General features: G+C 39.6%; 1 protein-coding gene across 1 annotated transcript in view; it reads left to right on the top strand.

Moving 5' to 3' along the window:
- Window positions 1–16319, top strand: part of LOC149206075 (sister chromatid cohesion protein PDS5 homolog A-like) — a 224097-nt gene that overhangs the window by 69454 nt on the left and 138324 nt on the right. The window contains 9 exon segments of the mRNA XM_089395279.1: window positions 9475–9601; window positions 9812–10033; window positions 10632–10848; window positions 10962–11107; window positions 11228–11373; window positions 12152–12301; window positions 12455–12503; window positions 12600–12791; window positions 12961–13143. Of these exon segments, the coding sequence (XP_089251405.1) occupies window positions 9475–9601; window positions 9812–10033; window positions 10632–10848; window positions 10962–11107; window positions 11228–11373; window positions 12152–12301; window positions 12455–12503; window positions 12600–12791; window positions 12961–13143 (1432 nt within the window).

Here is a 16319-nt window from a genome sequence, read left to right as displayed (position 1 = left end):
AATTCATATTCGACTCAATACTTAACCTTTTTACATGATTCGAAAGCCCAAGAAGGGTCTCTCTAAAAGTACAATGACTCTATTGACTCAGAATAAATCCTAGAAGTCCTCAATGGGGACTTTGACCTAAAACATGGTGACCCAAGCATGAAACCCATGCTTTAATAAGTCACAATAATAATAATAAAAATTATTTTCTTTATTCTTTCGACAAGTACATTATATAATGACTCAAGTACATTAATGAAGACCGAACATTTTACATTTTCCAACACTCCCTCTTAACTAGGGAGGTATTTGTGAAAATTCGGTGACCCAAATTCCTACTATAGCAATTGATTAAATCTCTTTGAGTCAAGTTATTTAGAGTGTTACATAGTAAACATCGAAATAAAATTTAGTGCAAGCCTTCACAATATAAAATACTACGGAAACAAAATACTGCACAAGGGGGAAATAAACACACACACAATTACATTGTTGTTTTTGGACCAATGTCCCTGGAAAAATCCAATGTGGGAAAACCGATGTAGCAGCTGAGGGTTTTATTATTATGCAGTAGTAATATGAGTACAAATCATTAGATGCCCAAACTAACAATCTGATATAGAGAATAAACGGGCAAAGAGGCAGTGAGAAATATTCTCACACTGTCATTGGCGATTTAGTAGACTGAGTGATTTGCAATAAAATAGTTTAGCGAACTAGCTTAAACTATTCCCAAATCACTTTTACATAAGACTCGACTAGAACACAAGGACTCACTTAAGACTTTGACGAAGGATTCCACCCTAGATTTGGGGTGAGGCTGGAGAACTCTGCCGACCATCTGTATTTAGAAACACACATGAGTTAGTGAGACGAAAACCCTCCTAGGATGAAACTTTTCGCCAAAATGATAGGCTTACTTAGGTTTTTACATACACTCAAGGTCTTACTAAGATCATTTACATTACATAACTTGCAGAATGGGTTTATAATGACACATAAGATTGTTGATAGAAGATCTGACCCTGTTAAAAAAAATTTGTTCTTCTGATTTCTTGGAATTTTGACAAATATGAGTGCAATTGGACCATCAATCTTGGCTTGAGATATACTGCCTGAGATGTGAGACTACATGGGTACTCTGATGTTGATTGAGTTGATACCTTTGCTTATAGAAAGAGCACATTTGGATGTTGCTTTAGCTTGGAATCTACCATGATATCTTGCAAGTCTGTAGCCCTTAGCATGACTGAAGCTGATTATATTGCTGCTAACATGGCTAGTTGTGAGGCAGTATGGCTGAGGAAGCTCTTTGGAGAGCTGTTTGAACATGTACTAAATACGATAGTAATATACTGTAACAATAAGAGTGGGATTCAACTTGCAGAAAATCCCATGTTCCATGACAAGTGTAATATCCCAAATGGAGCAATATGGGGTTTTCTTGAAGTTCTAACTCATAAATATTTTAGATAAAATTTCCATTCATAAATAGAAGATTACTATGTAAAATTTAACAACATAGAACATGCAAATAACGATAATGAGCAGAAGGAAATCCCAACTTTATTTATAATATATAAACTGTGGTTTTACATGTCAAAACCACTGATATAGCTGAGATAGAACTAGCCTCAAGAATTTGCTCCAATGTTGCCCTGGCCCTCCACCAAAACTGAACTGAACTACCACTACTAAGCTCTCCTGTGAGTTCTAGATGAATTCACCAAGGGGAGATGGGTGCTTGCCTAATCTCTCTAAATCACTCGAGGGTTTCCATCCTGGGGCTACTACTGAAGTAGAGAACCGGGTGCTCAAACCTTTCCACAAGAAGAAAATACAAATCCAAGATGTCCCCCAATGGCCTCCTCCTCCTCTTTTATAGATCTGATGGACCCTGCTAGAACCTCCTATTTTATTATTATTTTAATCATGGAGCACTTTTCCCTCTTTTATTTCAATTAAAATATCATTTTTAATGCGGGAAAAGGGTAAATTGGCCACCATGTCTCCTTAGGTCACTGAAACTTATATCTAACCATCCCATCCTGTAGATCTTCTCGTTCCGGTTCCAACGAGCTATTACACTAAAGTGTTTTGTCAAGTATTCATCTCGAAATGCCACCTTAAGTGTAATTAATTGAGTCATGCCCAATAATAACTTTGTTTTTTGAATGTTGTCGGAATATATCGAAACGAAAGGAAAACTGTTTCGATGATGGAATATACAAAGCGAATGCCATCAAACCTCATATAAACTCCTCAAAACCCCTCCAAAAGTTTTTGGGCCCGCTGATGACACCAACCTGCACTTGTGACCTGTTTGCCCCCAACTCTGAAAGTCCATCCTAACCATGTCATTAGGAACACCAGAAAAAGGAACAATGCAACAAGTCTAAGCACATTGAGATCTAATATCACTATATCCGGGATATGGTGCAGAGAGGAGCAGTGAGGCTCCATCATATTGCAACTGATGATTAGATAGATGACATACTTACCAAGCCTTTGCCGAAAGGGAAGTTCTTGGTATCTCAAGAGCAACTTGGACTGATGGATGTGACCCTTCCTGGTGGGGGTGGTCATGGATGATCGAGAACAATGAGCTATGTTCTTCCCTCTTGTTTGAGCTCCCAATTTGAGAATGGAGCCAGGAGAGTTCCTAGGGTTGAGGGAACTCTTGCCTATAGGTTGTGCGTGATCCTTGTCTTGTGTTGACAAGTGGTAATTTCCCCTACCATCAAGTCTGGGATTTGCCAAGAGTATACCCTAGTATGCATTGTAAACCAAAAGCTAGGCTTGTTGGGAGTACCACCCATCTGGCCAATGGGTGCAGTAAAGCTTGGTTGTGCGTGATCATTGACAAGCGGTAATTCCCCCAAGCAGAGATGAGGCTTGGTTGTGCGCGGTCCTTGTTAAGTGGTAATCCCCCCAAGCAGAGATGTGACTTGGTTGTGCGTGATCCTTGTAAAGTGGTAACCCCCCCACGTAGAGACTTGATTGTGCGTGATACTTGCCTAGTGGTAATCCCCCCAAGCAGAGACGAGTTTTGGTTGTGCGAGATCGTTGTCATGTGTTGGCAAGTGGTAATCCCGCTAGTGAATATAGGGTGATGAATGAATCTCGCTTATGATGATTCTTCTTCATTATATTGAGACATGATTGTTCCAAATGACAGATGATGAATTTCCTTATCTAAAATCTCATTTTTGGACAATTTTGGAGTAGCTTTCTAAAAATAGAAAGTCATGTCTAGCATCTCAAGTATGGCTTTCTATTAATAGTAAATCACTTTGCATTAATTGGTAATCAAGTATAGTTGATGGAAATTCATTTAACTTATCATTAAGCAATCCTAATAGTTCAATCTCGACTTAATCATCAATGTTTCCTCCTACGAGGTCACGGGGTCAAAACCAGAGGGGGGTAGAGTATGTATGCCTTCGTGGGCTTAACAGTTAAATCACTGTGTGGTGTGTTGATTTGGGGTAGCATCGGATGTGCTCTAGCCATGAAAATTGGCAGAGAGGCTAAAGCATATGAGATCTCCAAGACCCAGAAATGGTTTGGACAGATTGTACCCGATTTGGGAGATATAAAAAAAATTAATAATTTTAATGGAGTTCCTAAGTCTAAACTTAGGAAAAATAAATTATTAATGGGTATTAATATAAAACTGGGTTAGAAGGTTCCAAAAGTCATGGATCAAGCCAAATCTAATCTTAGTCGTTGATTAGAGATTTAATCTCGACCGTTGAAGGACCAACATGAAAAATATAAGAGGAGGCTTGAGGGTTAGTTGGAAGACACACCAGAGTGATCAATCATTCGATTTGCTAGAGCAGGGTTGCTAAGTAAAGTTGAATCAGTGATCAACAGCGAGGTGTAGTGACTCAGTGAGTACTGGACATAGAGGTAGAGATAGTGCCTAGAGACCAATGCAGAGGCAGAGAGCGAGAAGCAGCAGCCAAAGCAGGCCACACAGAGCCCAGTAGAGACAGTGTAGAGGCCAAAGGGCCTGCGCCATCCACGCAGAAGGCAGTAGGAGTGACACAGAGAGTCCTAGAGGCTGCGCAGTGCCCCAGAGGGTTGACACAAAGGGTTTTGAGGCCGACGCAGAGCAATATGAGACTGACTCAATGCCTCAGAGTTGTTGGAGAGGGTTTCATGGGACAATTTTCTGAATATTTGTTTCCGAATAGAGAGGTATTACTGCTGATTGTTTTTCTCTGTCGGGTGAGCCAGTTTGGCACCTAGTTGTACTCAAGGAAATATTGCATAATAATAAACCCTCAAAATAGCTGCACCGGTTTTCTTGCATTGGGTTTTTTGGGGGACGTTTGTCCAAAAATAATGGTGTCACTTGTTTGTTTGTTTTCTTTCAGCTGTTGATCTGTAGATGTTGAGATTGTATTGTGTTTATTTCGTTATTTATATGTTTTAAATAACTAGTTCGAATTTAACAAGTAGAAGAAATAAACCAGAAGAATACAGATTAGATTTCTAATAGGTAGACTTAGAAATTTCAACATGGTATCATAGCATGGTTGCATATCACAGGAGAGTTGAAGGCATCAACTAAGCAGAGCATTTGCAGCAGAATCAACCATCTCGAGTGACAAAAGTTGATCCTTGCAGAAAGGGACAAAAGAAGGGTTAACGCAGAGGGACTACGTCATCAGTCTGGGCTAGAGAGAGGCCAACACAGAGGTTGAGGGGGAAGAAAGAGGCTGACACAGAGCCACACAAAGACCAGGAGGGTTGACACAGTTGGCTGAGGAGTTGTTTTGCCAGTGCCGGTATTGCGTAGAGCCTAGAGGTTCAGTCCTTCTGTTGTTGGGGCATAGGAAGCTATGGGCAGTTTGCGGAAGCGAAGCTGGTGGGGTACTGTGGGCAGAATAGTACCCGACAGGGCAAAACCAAGGTAGAGGGAGTTGCTACTGAGGCAGATTTCTAGCCAAGGAATCCGGATCAGTGTTGCAGGTGCATAAAAGATCGGAGAGGGGCTACTTGACGATTGGTAGAAGGATTTCCAGGAGGGGAATCGAGACTCAGAGGGAGTCCAGCAGAGAAATTCCAGGCGGGAAGTAGAGAGACTTAGTAGGGGTCAAAGAGAGAAATTCCAGAGGGAAGTAGTGAGACTCGAAGGAGTCGATGAGAAGAGTAGAGAGAGGGACATGAATGGGTTGAGGGATTAGGACAGGCTAGACGGGGCGTCCAAATTTGTGGTCTGGAAGGCCAGGATCCTATCCATACTAGATAGACATCGCATTAAGGCCTTCGCCTCGAGAACGATGGCGATCCTAGTTGACCCGGTTGATAATGAGAAGTACGAGGAGGCAATGGCGAAGGCAAAATGCATCATTCTTGATGGGGTCAAGGATCATGTGGTCCAACATATTGCCGAGAAGGAGATGACAAAGGAAATGTGGGACGCCTTGAAGAAATTGTATTAGCATACTTCCGTGCAGAGGAAGATGTTACTTGAGAATCAACTACGGTCATACCAGATGCAAAAGGGGGGAGCAAATAGATCACTTCCTCGGTTGGTTGAAGGAGATTCAGGACCAACTGACTTCCATAGGGACCACGCCGAATGAGGAGATGTTGGTGAGGACAGCACTTAACACAGTCTCCGAGGAGTGGGAGACATTTGTCCAAAGCATACTGGGTTGGGCGAATCTTCCAAATTGGGAAGAATTGTGGGCGGCTCTTCGCCAAGAGGAGATCAGGCGGTTGAGCAAGACGAGAAGTAGCAGCAAAGGAGTCCGGATCAAGAAGGAAGAGGAAGAGGATACAACTCTGGCATCTACGGGAAAGCAGGAGAAGAGGAAGAAAAAGGACCTTTCCAAGGTCAAATGCTTCAATTGTGTGGAACTAGGTCATTATATGAACCAGTTTCCGAAGAAGAAGTCTAAGGGAGAGGCGTTTGACTCTAAGGCAGCGCCAACGAAGGCAGAAAAGGAGGTCGAGGAGGATGATGATTGTGCCATGAGTGCTCATGTACCTCTAGAGAAGAGGTGGGGAGACATCGAGCTGTAGTCAGGAGGACTATAAGCGATGAGGGGTAGGATCCTTGAGGTACCCAAACTCTTGGATCAGATCCTTGCTATGGGAGCCCCGAAGTGAGAAGTAGCAGGACTGGCGGATGTCAGTAGGAACGGATGCGGATGAAGCGACAGAGAGTGCTACAGTGCAGGAGTCCCTGGGCAGCGCGAGGCTAACAGGTTGCAATAGTGCGAGAGGCACAAAGAGTGTTGCACCAGTGCAGGATGGCACAAAGAGATTTGCAACTGTGCGAGATGCAGGGAGTTGTTGCAGCAGCGCAAAGGTCAGTTGAGGGAGCACTTGTTAGCGACAGAGAGAGCTTCAACATCGGGAGTGTTTCTAGCTTGACAGGGATGTCAGTAGTTGGGTGGATCAGTTACTTACTTCTCAGTAACTGAGTTGCAGTGCAGTAGCACGATGCAGCATGATGAGAGGGGGTTGCAGTGCAGATGCAGTGTTGGGAGAAAGGACCAGCAACAACACGGATGCAGAGGGAGCTTTCGTACAGATGTAACAGTGGCAGTGGTAGGGCCATGGGTAGCAGTACAGATGCAACAGTGCAGAGGACATTGGGCGGGGAGGCCTAGCATCAGCACAGGTACCGGTGCCAGATAATCAAAGTGATGCTTGGTAAGGAGTATTACTAGAGCACAGTCCTCGTTAAGAGGGAGTGTTGATTTGGGGTAGCATCGGATGTGCTCTAGCCATGATAATTGGTGGAGAGGCTAAAGCACATGAGATCTCCAAGACCCAGAAATGGTTTGGACAGATTGTACCCGGTTTGGGAGATATTAAAATTATTAATATTTTTAATGGAGTTCCCAAGTCTAAACTTAGAAAAATAAAATATTAATGGGTATTAATATAAACTGGGTTAGAAGGTTCCAAAAGTCATGGATCAAGCTAAATCTAATCTTAGCCGTTGATTAGAGATTTAATTTCGGCTGTTGAAGGACCAACAAGAAAAGTATAAGAGGAGGCTGAGGGTCAGTTGGAAGACACAACAGAGTGATCAATCATTCGATTTGCTAGAGCGGGGTTGCTAAGCAAAGTCAAATCAGTGATTGGCAGTGAGTGGCAGGATAGTGTCGAGAGACCAGTGCAGAGGCAGAGAGCGAGAAGCAGCAGCCAGAGCAGGCCTCGCAGAGCCCAATAAAGACAACGCAGATGCCAGAGGGCCTGCGTCATCCACGCAGAAGGCAATAGGAGTGACGCAGAGGGTCTCAGAGGCCGTGCAATGCCTTGGAGGGTTGACGCAGAGGGTTCTGAGGCTGATGCAGAGCAGCAGGAGGCTGATGCAGTGCCTCAAAGTTGCCGGAGAGGGTTTCGTGGGACAAGTTTTCTAAATACCTGTTTCCAAATAGAGAGGTATTATTGTCGGTTGTTTTTCTCTGTCGGGTGAGCCAGTTTGGCACCCAATTGTACTCAAGGAAACACTGCATAATAATAAACCCTCTGAATAGCTTGCATTGGTTTTCCCGCATTGGGATTTTCCCAGGACGTTTGTCCCAAAAATAACAATGTCACTTGTGTGTTTGTTTTCTTTCAGCTGTTTATCTGTAGGTGTTGAGACTGTATTGTGTTTATTTTGTTATTTATATGTTTTAAATAACTTGTTCGAATTTAACAAGTAGAAGAAATAAACAAGAAGAATACAAATTAAATTTCTAATGGGTAAACTTAGAAATTTCAGCAGGTGGGTTTCTTGTCCCACAAACAAGGGGGTCTCATACACCAATTTGGTGTCTGGCTTGGCTGTGACCTTAAAATTGGATAATAATAATATTAATAAATTATTATTAGTACTATATCATTTATGATACTATTATATTATTATTAAAAGGAAATTCATGTCTTTCAATCATGGCACTCAATCATGTCATACATAATTCCCCTCAATTAATGCATATGTTACTCTCTCTCACTTAATGGATATGTTACACTCTTTCTTATGCATTCATTAAAGCTTTTCATAAAAAAATCCTCTTACACACTCTTTAATACATATGTTACATTCTCTCCTTATGACATAAGTTACTAAGGCACGCGTTGATCTCATTTATGGGATAAGTTACTAAGACATGCATTTCTCTCCTTAATGGCATGGGTTACACTCCCCTAAATGGCATATGTTTAAGTTACTAAGACATCCGTTTCTCTCCTTAATGGCATGAGTTACACTCCCCTAAATGGCATATGTTACTCTTCCTCAAAGCATGCATATTGCTTCTCCTTTATGACAAGAATTCGTTACTCCTCCTATATATGTACCTCATATCATCTCATCTCCTCACTACTTGTGCATTGTGAAAGAAGGATTCGAAATTCGGAGAGAGATTTGAAGAGACATAAAGAAGTTGTGAGGAAGAGAGACTTGGCGAGTAAGAGCAAAACTTGAAGGTTGATTCAGTGTTTGTATCAACTGCTGCTATCAGTGATCTTCATGCTACCACTTGTTCAGATTTGGGTGAACTTACTCATTCTCTTGATCTCTCATTGTACTTTGTATCTCTGCTGAACAATTGATATTTAATAGAAGAATAATGTAGTTGGGTTTCCCCCTTGTAGGTTTTGCCCTAGTCATTGGACTTAAATTCTCTGTGTCTCATTCTGTTCTTTGCTGTTTTCCTTTGTGCATTTGGTTTATGTTCTATCGACAACTGCTTAACTATATTTCAGCATAAAGAAGTTTTATAATATAATAAGTGATTGTTACAACATAGAACATCAAAATTTCAACACTGATCAATCTTTTTGGATGCACTTTGGATATGAATAGTCACTGCTTTGTCAAAAGTTTGGTAAACATCATTAAGGTAATAGGCCTCCATCCTTAAAGGTGTCCCTAGCTGCATTCTTCGGAATCAGGCCTTGATTGAGCTACTCACACAGAATGCTAGAAGTAAAGGGCTTTGCTGCTAAAAAACAAAAGTCTTCCCAACTGTATCCCACATGGCCTTGTAGAACTCACAAACAAACCCATTCAAACTCAGGGACTTGCCATTCTGCTTTTTAATGGGAGTATCTATTGGTAGTCTGAGATTTTTATTTTTGCAATTTTGTAGCAGTAGCACCTATTCCAGTTTCAGGGACATTGCATTTGTTGTGACAGGTGAGAAATTCTACTGTTTTATCTTATATTTGCCACTTTCTGATTTTTGAGGATCTTGGGTACATTGGCATTAGTGTCAAGATTAATTTCTTTGCTCTTACTAAATTATCTGTCTCTTTTTCAATAATCATTCTAGCTTGCCTTGCTTCACCTGTAAGAGTATATACTGTATAGTGTTGTACACAGTTTAGTCATGATGCTCTTCTTGACAACTTACACTAAACTTAGGGGAAATTTGAATGCATATTTTGTTCTTGAGATGCTCACCATTTGTTATATAGAAGTCCAAATTTTATTTAGCTTGGCTGAAAACAATATGTTTGCAGTGAAGCTCATCCGGAAAATTTGTTAACATCTATGCAAACTATTATGACTCTTGTTTTGGATGAGAGTGAAGATATTCCAGAGCAGTTATTAGCTGTTGTGCTAGCTTCCTTGGGAAGAGGAAAAGAGGTAAGTGTTATGACTTATCCTGCTCACAAATTTTTGAATTTTTCTTAAAAGTTTTTAGCTGGTGTTTTCTAGAGATTAATCTGCTTGATATTTGTAGTATATCATTCTTAGACATGGTATAGATTCGAAGTCAAAGAAAACATTTACAGTTATTGGCATTGTGTTCGTAACCCAGACGGTTCAAGGATTTTTTTATACTTTACCATGCAGGATGTTTCTCCAACTGCCCGTAGGCTTGCTATGAGTGTATTGGAGCAGTGTGCAATCAAGCTAGAGCCTTATGTGATCCACTTTATCACTTCAGCCATGGCGGCTGAGGAAACTTCAAAAAACAACTTGCAAACTGCCTACCATGAGATTATTTATGATATATATCAGTGTGCACCCCAGATGCTGCAGGGTGTTATTCCAAATATGACACATGAGCTCCTGGTACTAACTTGCTGTCATATCCACTATAAGGTTTCAAACTTACATGTGTGCCGTTTCTGTTTGGTGCTGATGTGACAACCTCAAATCTAGTACTAAGATCTTAGACACTTAAATCTCCTGTTGCTAATATGATGTTCAAAATGACTTATATTAACATGGAGAGAAAGGAGATAGTTGATACAAAGATCACACATAAAAAGAGGTGAAAGCAATAAAAGAGTCTCAGGGAAAGAAGAAGAATGACATAAACCCCTTTAGGGAAGATTCTTACATGGATGGATAAGATTCTTGCAGGATTTGGGAATGTTTGCAGCTCATCTGAAAGATGACACTCTTTATTTGCTGATGTATTTAATAAGGTTTTCAATCGTTTTTATTTTTGAAATCAAGGTGCCTATATTCTAAAGGAGGCAATTTGTTTATGGTTCTCTTATATATATATATATATATATATATATAGCCTGATACATGTTTTCATTGTAGTCTGCCCAACTATTGAATCCTTCTTTAGTATCTACTAAATGTGGATATGATATTAATTGTCTTGTCAATTCCTTTTTGAAATATGTTCTTAATTACAAATGCTCAATTCGTGCAGACAGATCAATTAGATGTGAGGTTGAAGTCAGTGAAGTTACTTGGTCGCCTTTTTGCGATACCTGGGCACCCTCTGCCAGAAGTGTTTCGGCCGCTTTTCTTGGAATTCCTAAAGAGACTTACAGATAAGGATGTTGAAGTTCGACTGTCAGTTGTCGAACATGCAAAAGAATGTCTTTTATCGAATCCATTTAGGCATGAGGCAGCTGACATCATCTGTAAGTTGCAATCCTCCAAGTTAATTTGTTATGGTTTTTTTTGTTCCCTCTGTCTATTGTAAATTCCCTTGACTTTTACTTTATTAACATGGAGTAAGATGAACTACTGACAGCTGCAATGAGCGATCGATTGTTGGACTATGATGAAAATGTGCGTAAGCAAGTTGTAGCAGCAATTTGTGATATTGCCAGTTATGCCCTGAAATCTATACCGATGGAGACAATTAAGTTTGTAGCTGATCGCCTTCGTGACAAAATGGTATTCTTTTTTGTTTTACTTCTTTTTAGATATTTCCTTGATATTGATTGCTGCATTTTTCTGTTGGAGAATTTGTCATTATCTGAACTGAGCATATATCGAAGTCAAAAATAACTGCAGGTTTCTGTTCGTATGTATACTCTGGAAAGGCTGGCAGATATATATAGAGTTTATTGTTTGAAGTGTTCAGATGGTTCATTTATTGATTATGAGTTTGAATGGATCCCACGCAAAATCATAATGTGTTGTTATGACAAAGATTTCAGGTATGAACATTTTGACATTGAAAAATTATGTCACATTTTGAAGTTCAGGTTTTGATTTTCTTTATTGGACATTTATCATTAAAGACTTTCTCATGTTTCCTGAGTCAAGGGACTGGATAGTAGTCTCCGTGAAATTAAATTCATTTTACATTGATCATTGTTGGGTATGTGTTATACTCTTTCCACGACTAGCTCCACGTGCTGTTACGTTGCGCTGGGCACAGTGGGGGGGTCTCGAGGGGGCGGCAGCCTCCCATGCACGGGGTCTAGTGCAGTGCCCCCGGATTTTTTTTTATGCAGACCCAACAATGGTTGGGCGGATCCAAGGATGGGGTGCGGACTAGAGGATGGTGGGCATACCTACCCATGGTTTTGCGTATGGTGTTTGCTCATGGTTTTTTGGGCATGATGGTTTTGTGTATGGTATTTTGTAGATCCGGTCAAGAGAACTACGACTATGTTCTAATCTAGGGTTAATGGATTGGGGTTTATGAATGCTTCAACTTGCATATAATGTGTTGTAACATTGAAAGGAATGTAATGAAAAATCAATCTAGTTTTCCCGGTTTTGGGTTCTAGGAGAAAATTTGTGTATATTTTTTGTTCTTTGTTCTTGCCATTAATATTTTTTCTATTTTTAAGAATTTATTTGCAGGTAATTTCTGTACAGGGTAAAAACCTACAACCAGTGAAGAATTAGTTTTTTCTAGTGCATTCTTATGATTGAAGAAATTATTGGTTGATTTGCTAATTTGATCTCCGGTTCTTTTATTGACAGACCTCAAGCAATTGAAATGGTATTCTCTGAATCACTCTTCCCATCAGATCTTTCAGTTGTGGAAAGGGTGAAGCATTGGATTATGATGTATTCTGAACTTGAAAAATTTGAAATCAAGGCTTTCGAAGTAGTACTGGCACAGAAGCAAAGGTGAGTGTCTGTTGGATTGAAACTTGAAAGGATTTATTTGTCTTTCAATATTGTAGTTCTACATTATCATAACAAGCAATGTTGTTTTCCACGTCTCTAGTAATTTGATAGCTTCTGGCAGGATTTTTCAGGGCATTTCCTCTTCGATTGCAGGTTACAGCAAGAAATGCAGAGCTATTTGTTATTACGGCAGAAATTGAAGGTCGGTATTTTTCTTCCAGCTTATAAAATGTACTGACTCGTAATAGATACTCTAGTGGGCGAAAAATAATCATTTCAAAAAATTGGTTGAATGAAGGATGACAATGAACTGAACTTCGAAAAACAAATTCTGAGCTGCTTCAAAACCATGTCACTGTCCTTCAAGGATCCAGCAAAAGCAGAGGAAAGTTTTCAAAAGCTGCATCAAATGAAGGATATCATTATTTGGAAGGCTTTAACATGCTTACTTGATCCCAGCAGGACTTTTATTCAGGCTCAAGCAACTTATGTAGGTTTTTATTAGTTGTGGATTACAAAGTTTAATAATTCAATACCCAATTGTGTTTGTTAAAGTATTATAACACAGCATTGTTGTGTTTGTTGGTGTCCGTTCATCTTCTAGACTATTGATTAAGGTAGTTTCTTATGTTTTTCTACTTTTCAATTGTTTGGTACAGATTGACATGCTTGAAAGACTTGGTGATAAACATCCACAATATGAGTTTATAAAAACTCTTGCAAGTAAATGTTCTTATCGGCTTTTTGGCAAAGAGCACGTAAAAGAATTGCTTAAAGAGATTGCAGTAAATAAATTAGCTGGGAAGGATGAATTGATTCAGTCTGGCATGAATCTACTTGTGGTAAGTGCTTTTTTACTGATTTAGTTTCTTCATACAGATCAAAATATTAATGTTTGAGAAACACACTTCAGAAGAAACCAGCAAAAAGATAATAAAGATAAAGATAAGAGACACCAAAATCTAAATGAGTTAGAGACACCATAATTTAAAGATAAGAGACACCAAAATTTAAAATCGTTAAGATGAACTTCATCGAACAGTGGAAAGATGGTACATGGACAGCGAAATGTTACATGAGATACAAAATGCCAGTGCTTCTCCCGAAAAGGTTCAAATAGGTGAACAGTCCAATGAATCACAACACATCATGCATTCATTGCAAACTAGTGTGAAGTGGAACAATGCCAAAAAACATTTCCTTCTTGGTATCGAAGGACCAAGTCTAAGGGGCTCTTAGATGAAAATGCTGCCTATGTGATTACGACTTTGAAATTTTCATACAGGTGATAGACAAATACAACTTGTTTTATTTATTCTCTAGATTGTTACTTAAATCCTACAAGTGATGAGTAGGTATTAAAAGTCTGATGTTGCATCCTTATGCTACATAATAAGTGTGAGAATTTGACACTGACGGTAAACTAGTTTTTGTTTATTTCTAGTAGCATCGGATGTGCTTTAAGTCTCAAAATTTGCAGGGAGGCTTGGACACATATTCCACAATACTAGAAATCATGTTGGGAAATTAATTATTTTTAATGGAGGCCTAAGTCTAAACATAGGGAATTAAAATAATTAAAGGGTATTAATCTAACTGTGGGTGAAACTTCTAAAAGAAGACGAGGATCAAGTCAAAATGATTTGAGCCATTGATTAGGATCTAATCTGGGTCGTTGGTTCTCAACAGAAGGATTATAAGAGGAGGCTTGATGGGCATTTGGAAAGCACATCGAGTAAAGTTCAGAAGATCAAATTTCTGAAGCAGAGCAACTGCCGGAGAGAAATTCGAAGTGATATTTTGCAGTGAGGGGCAGGGATAGTTCTGTTGGAGATTTCTCCTGATCCGGGAATACTCAGCAGAGGAGGCAGAGAGAGATTCGGGAGAGGCAGTGTAGAGCCAAAAGAGGTTGACGCAGGGCCATGCAGAGGCAGGGCAGAAGCCTTGAGGGAGTCCGAAATTTGCTGGAGAGTTCGATTTCTGTAGCTGGAAGACGGGGTGTGAGACCGGGAGAGCAGAAGTCAGAATCTCAGAGGCAAATTGATCAGCTGGGAAGAGTGATGTAGATCCTAGACAGTGTGATGCTAGGTTGATGCAGACACTGCGCAGAGGCTACCAGGGATTGTTCATTCAAGCGTTGGATCAGTGAGGACTTCTAGTAATAGTGTGAGGTAATCTCACAAATCTCTCTGTCAGTGATATTCTTTGTAACTGGATTGCCGGGAAGGCATCCAGAGATTGTATTCAGAAATTACTAGTGCATAATAATAAAACCATTAGAGTTATTGCACCGGTTTTCCCGCATTGGGTTTTTCCGGGGACATTTGTCCAAAAACAACAGTGTAATGTGTGTTGTATTTCTTTCCTGTTTAGCTTCTTGTTTCCGCTTATAATTTAAATGCTGTATACTGCAGTGTGTTAGTTTCAATATTTACTGTAGGAAATAGTAAGTAACTTGACTCAGAAATTAACAAGTAGGAGAAACTTAATCAGTTGCTGCAGTAGAAATTTGGGCATCCAAATTTTCACATTTTTGACTATTTGCTAGAAATAATGTATAACTAATCTGGCTATTCAATGGTGGAAATAAACATAAAATCAATACATGTAAGTTTTCAACGAGACACTTGTAGCTTGATAACAAGGTAGCTAGGGTGCATGGATGCAGGCATGGGAATAGGTATGGGTTTGCTAGTCTTGAAATCTAGGTTCAGGGTTGTGCGTGGTGGGAAACACACATAGACACACACAATACTAAATTTGTTAAACAAATAAAATTGGAAAATTGTAAAATACAGAACTAAGAGCTTAGACATGAAAAGTTAAAATTAAAATGTATGAATGGGGGGTTTAATGTGAGTAAAAGAGGTAGGAACGGAGTAGAGGGATGAAGCTGGTGCCACTGGCCTTATTAATTAAGAGAATTTATGTGCTCTCCCGATAGGGTTGTGGACAACATAATATCTACGAAACAATAATTCTCATCAAAGGACTGTTTGGAATGGATCACTGTTGACTGGCATGGGTGACAAGAAGTAGGATTAGTATTCCTTGCTCCTACACCCCCCAGGATCATATAGCCAGACCCACTGTTGATTCCAGGGGACTTTGACAATGAGCTAGTTCCTGTTTTGCCTCCCTCGCCATCGACCATCATGGTAATTACTTGTAGCATTTACTTTATTCATTAGGTCATCAAGCAATTATACAAATACAATGCACAAAAGACAAGGAACGCTAGAAATTAGGTCAGAGGCCAGGGAAAACCCATCATTCCTTTCCTTATAGATTCTTCGTCAACAAGAGAAATCCAAGTCACACTAATCAGTGATCCAAGTGTCAAGCCAACCCTTCAAACTCTGCCATGTTTGTTCTGTTACATGCCACAAATCTCATTTTGCTTCATACCATTACATCTGTCATAGGCTTGCATTTTGTTAAATTTTATAGGGCTAGATTGTTCTTTGCTGAAGATAATTGCATTTACAATCTTTTTCATCATTTACATATTACAATCACCTCGTAACATCTTAACATCATTAGAAATTATGTAGAATGAATAATAATATCAACAATGCAGCGAAACATTAGGGAACAATAGAAGAAAAACATACATAATAGAGACACTAGGAGTTAGGTCAAAGACTAGGGAAAAACCCCACAAGGGGGAAAACCCAACCAGATTCTTCTTCTATTAGATATTCATCAATTGTTCAGTTGAGATACAAAGTACATCCATAGTGAGATACATCATTACATCAAGCCTCCTAGGGCCAATCCAAGTCAGTTCACAACTTTGTTTGTGAACTGACTTCCGATAACCAAATGAGTCCAAGAAAGCTTCTGCCATATCACTGTTGCAAGAAACAATATCATCCTTAAGCATTGTCACATCTATTGGGCTATATCAAGTCACTGCCATACGTACTAGGTCATCATGGAGCAAGTTCACTGTTATATACATCATAGATCATTATAGTATCACTGCCATGTAGATTCACTACCATCATGAATCAAT

This window comes from Pinus tabuliformis, chromosome 1_2 (genome assembly GCF_031772625.1).
Source record: "Pinus tabuliformis cultivar Carrire ecotype Pingquan chromosome 1_2, CPIR1, whole genome shotgun sequence".
Taxonomy (NCBI): domain Eukaryota; kingdom Viridiplantae; phylum Streptophyta; class Pinopsida; order Pinales; family Pinaceae; genus Pinus; species Pinus tabuliformis.
This window is presented reverse-complemented; position numbering and strand designations above follow the sequence as displayed.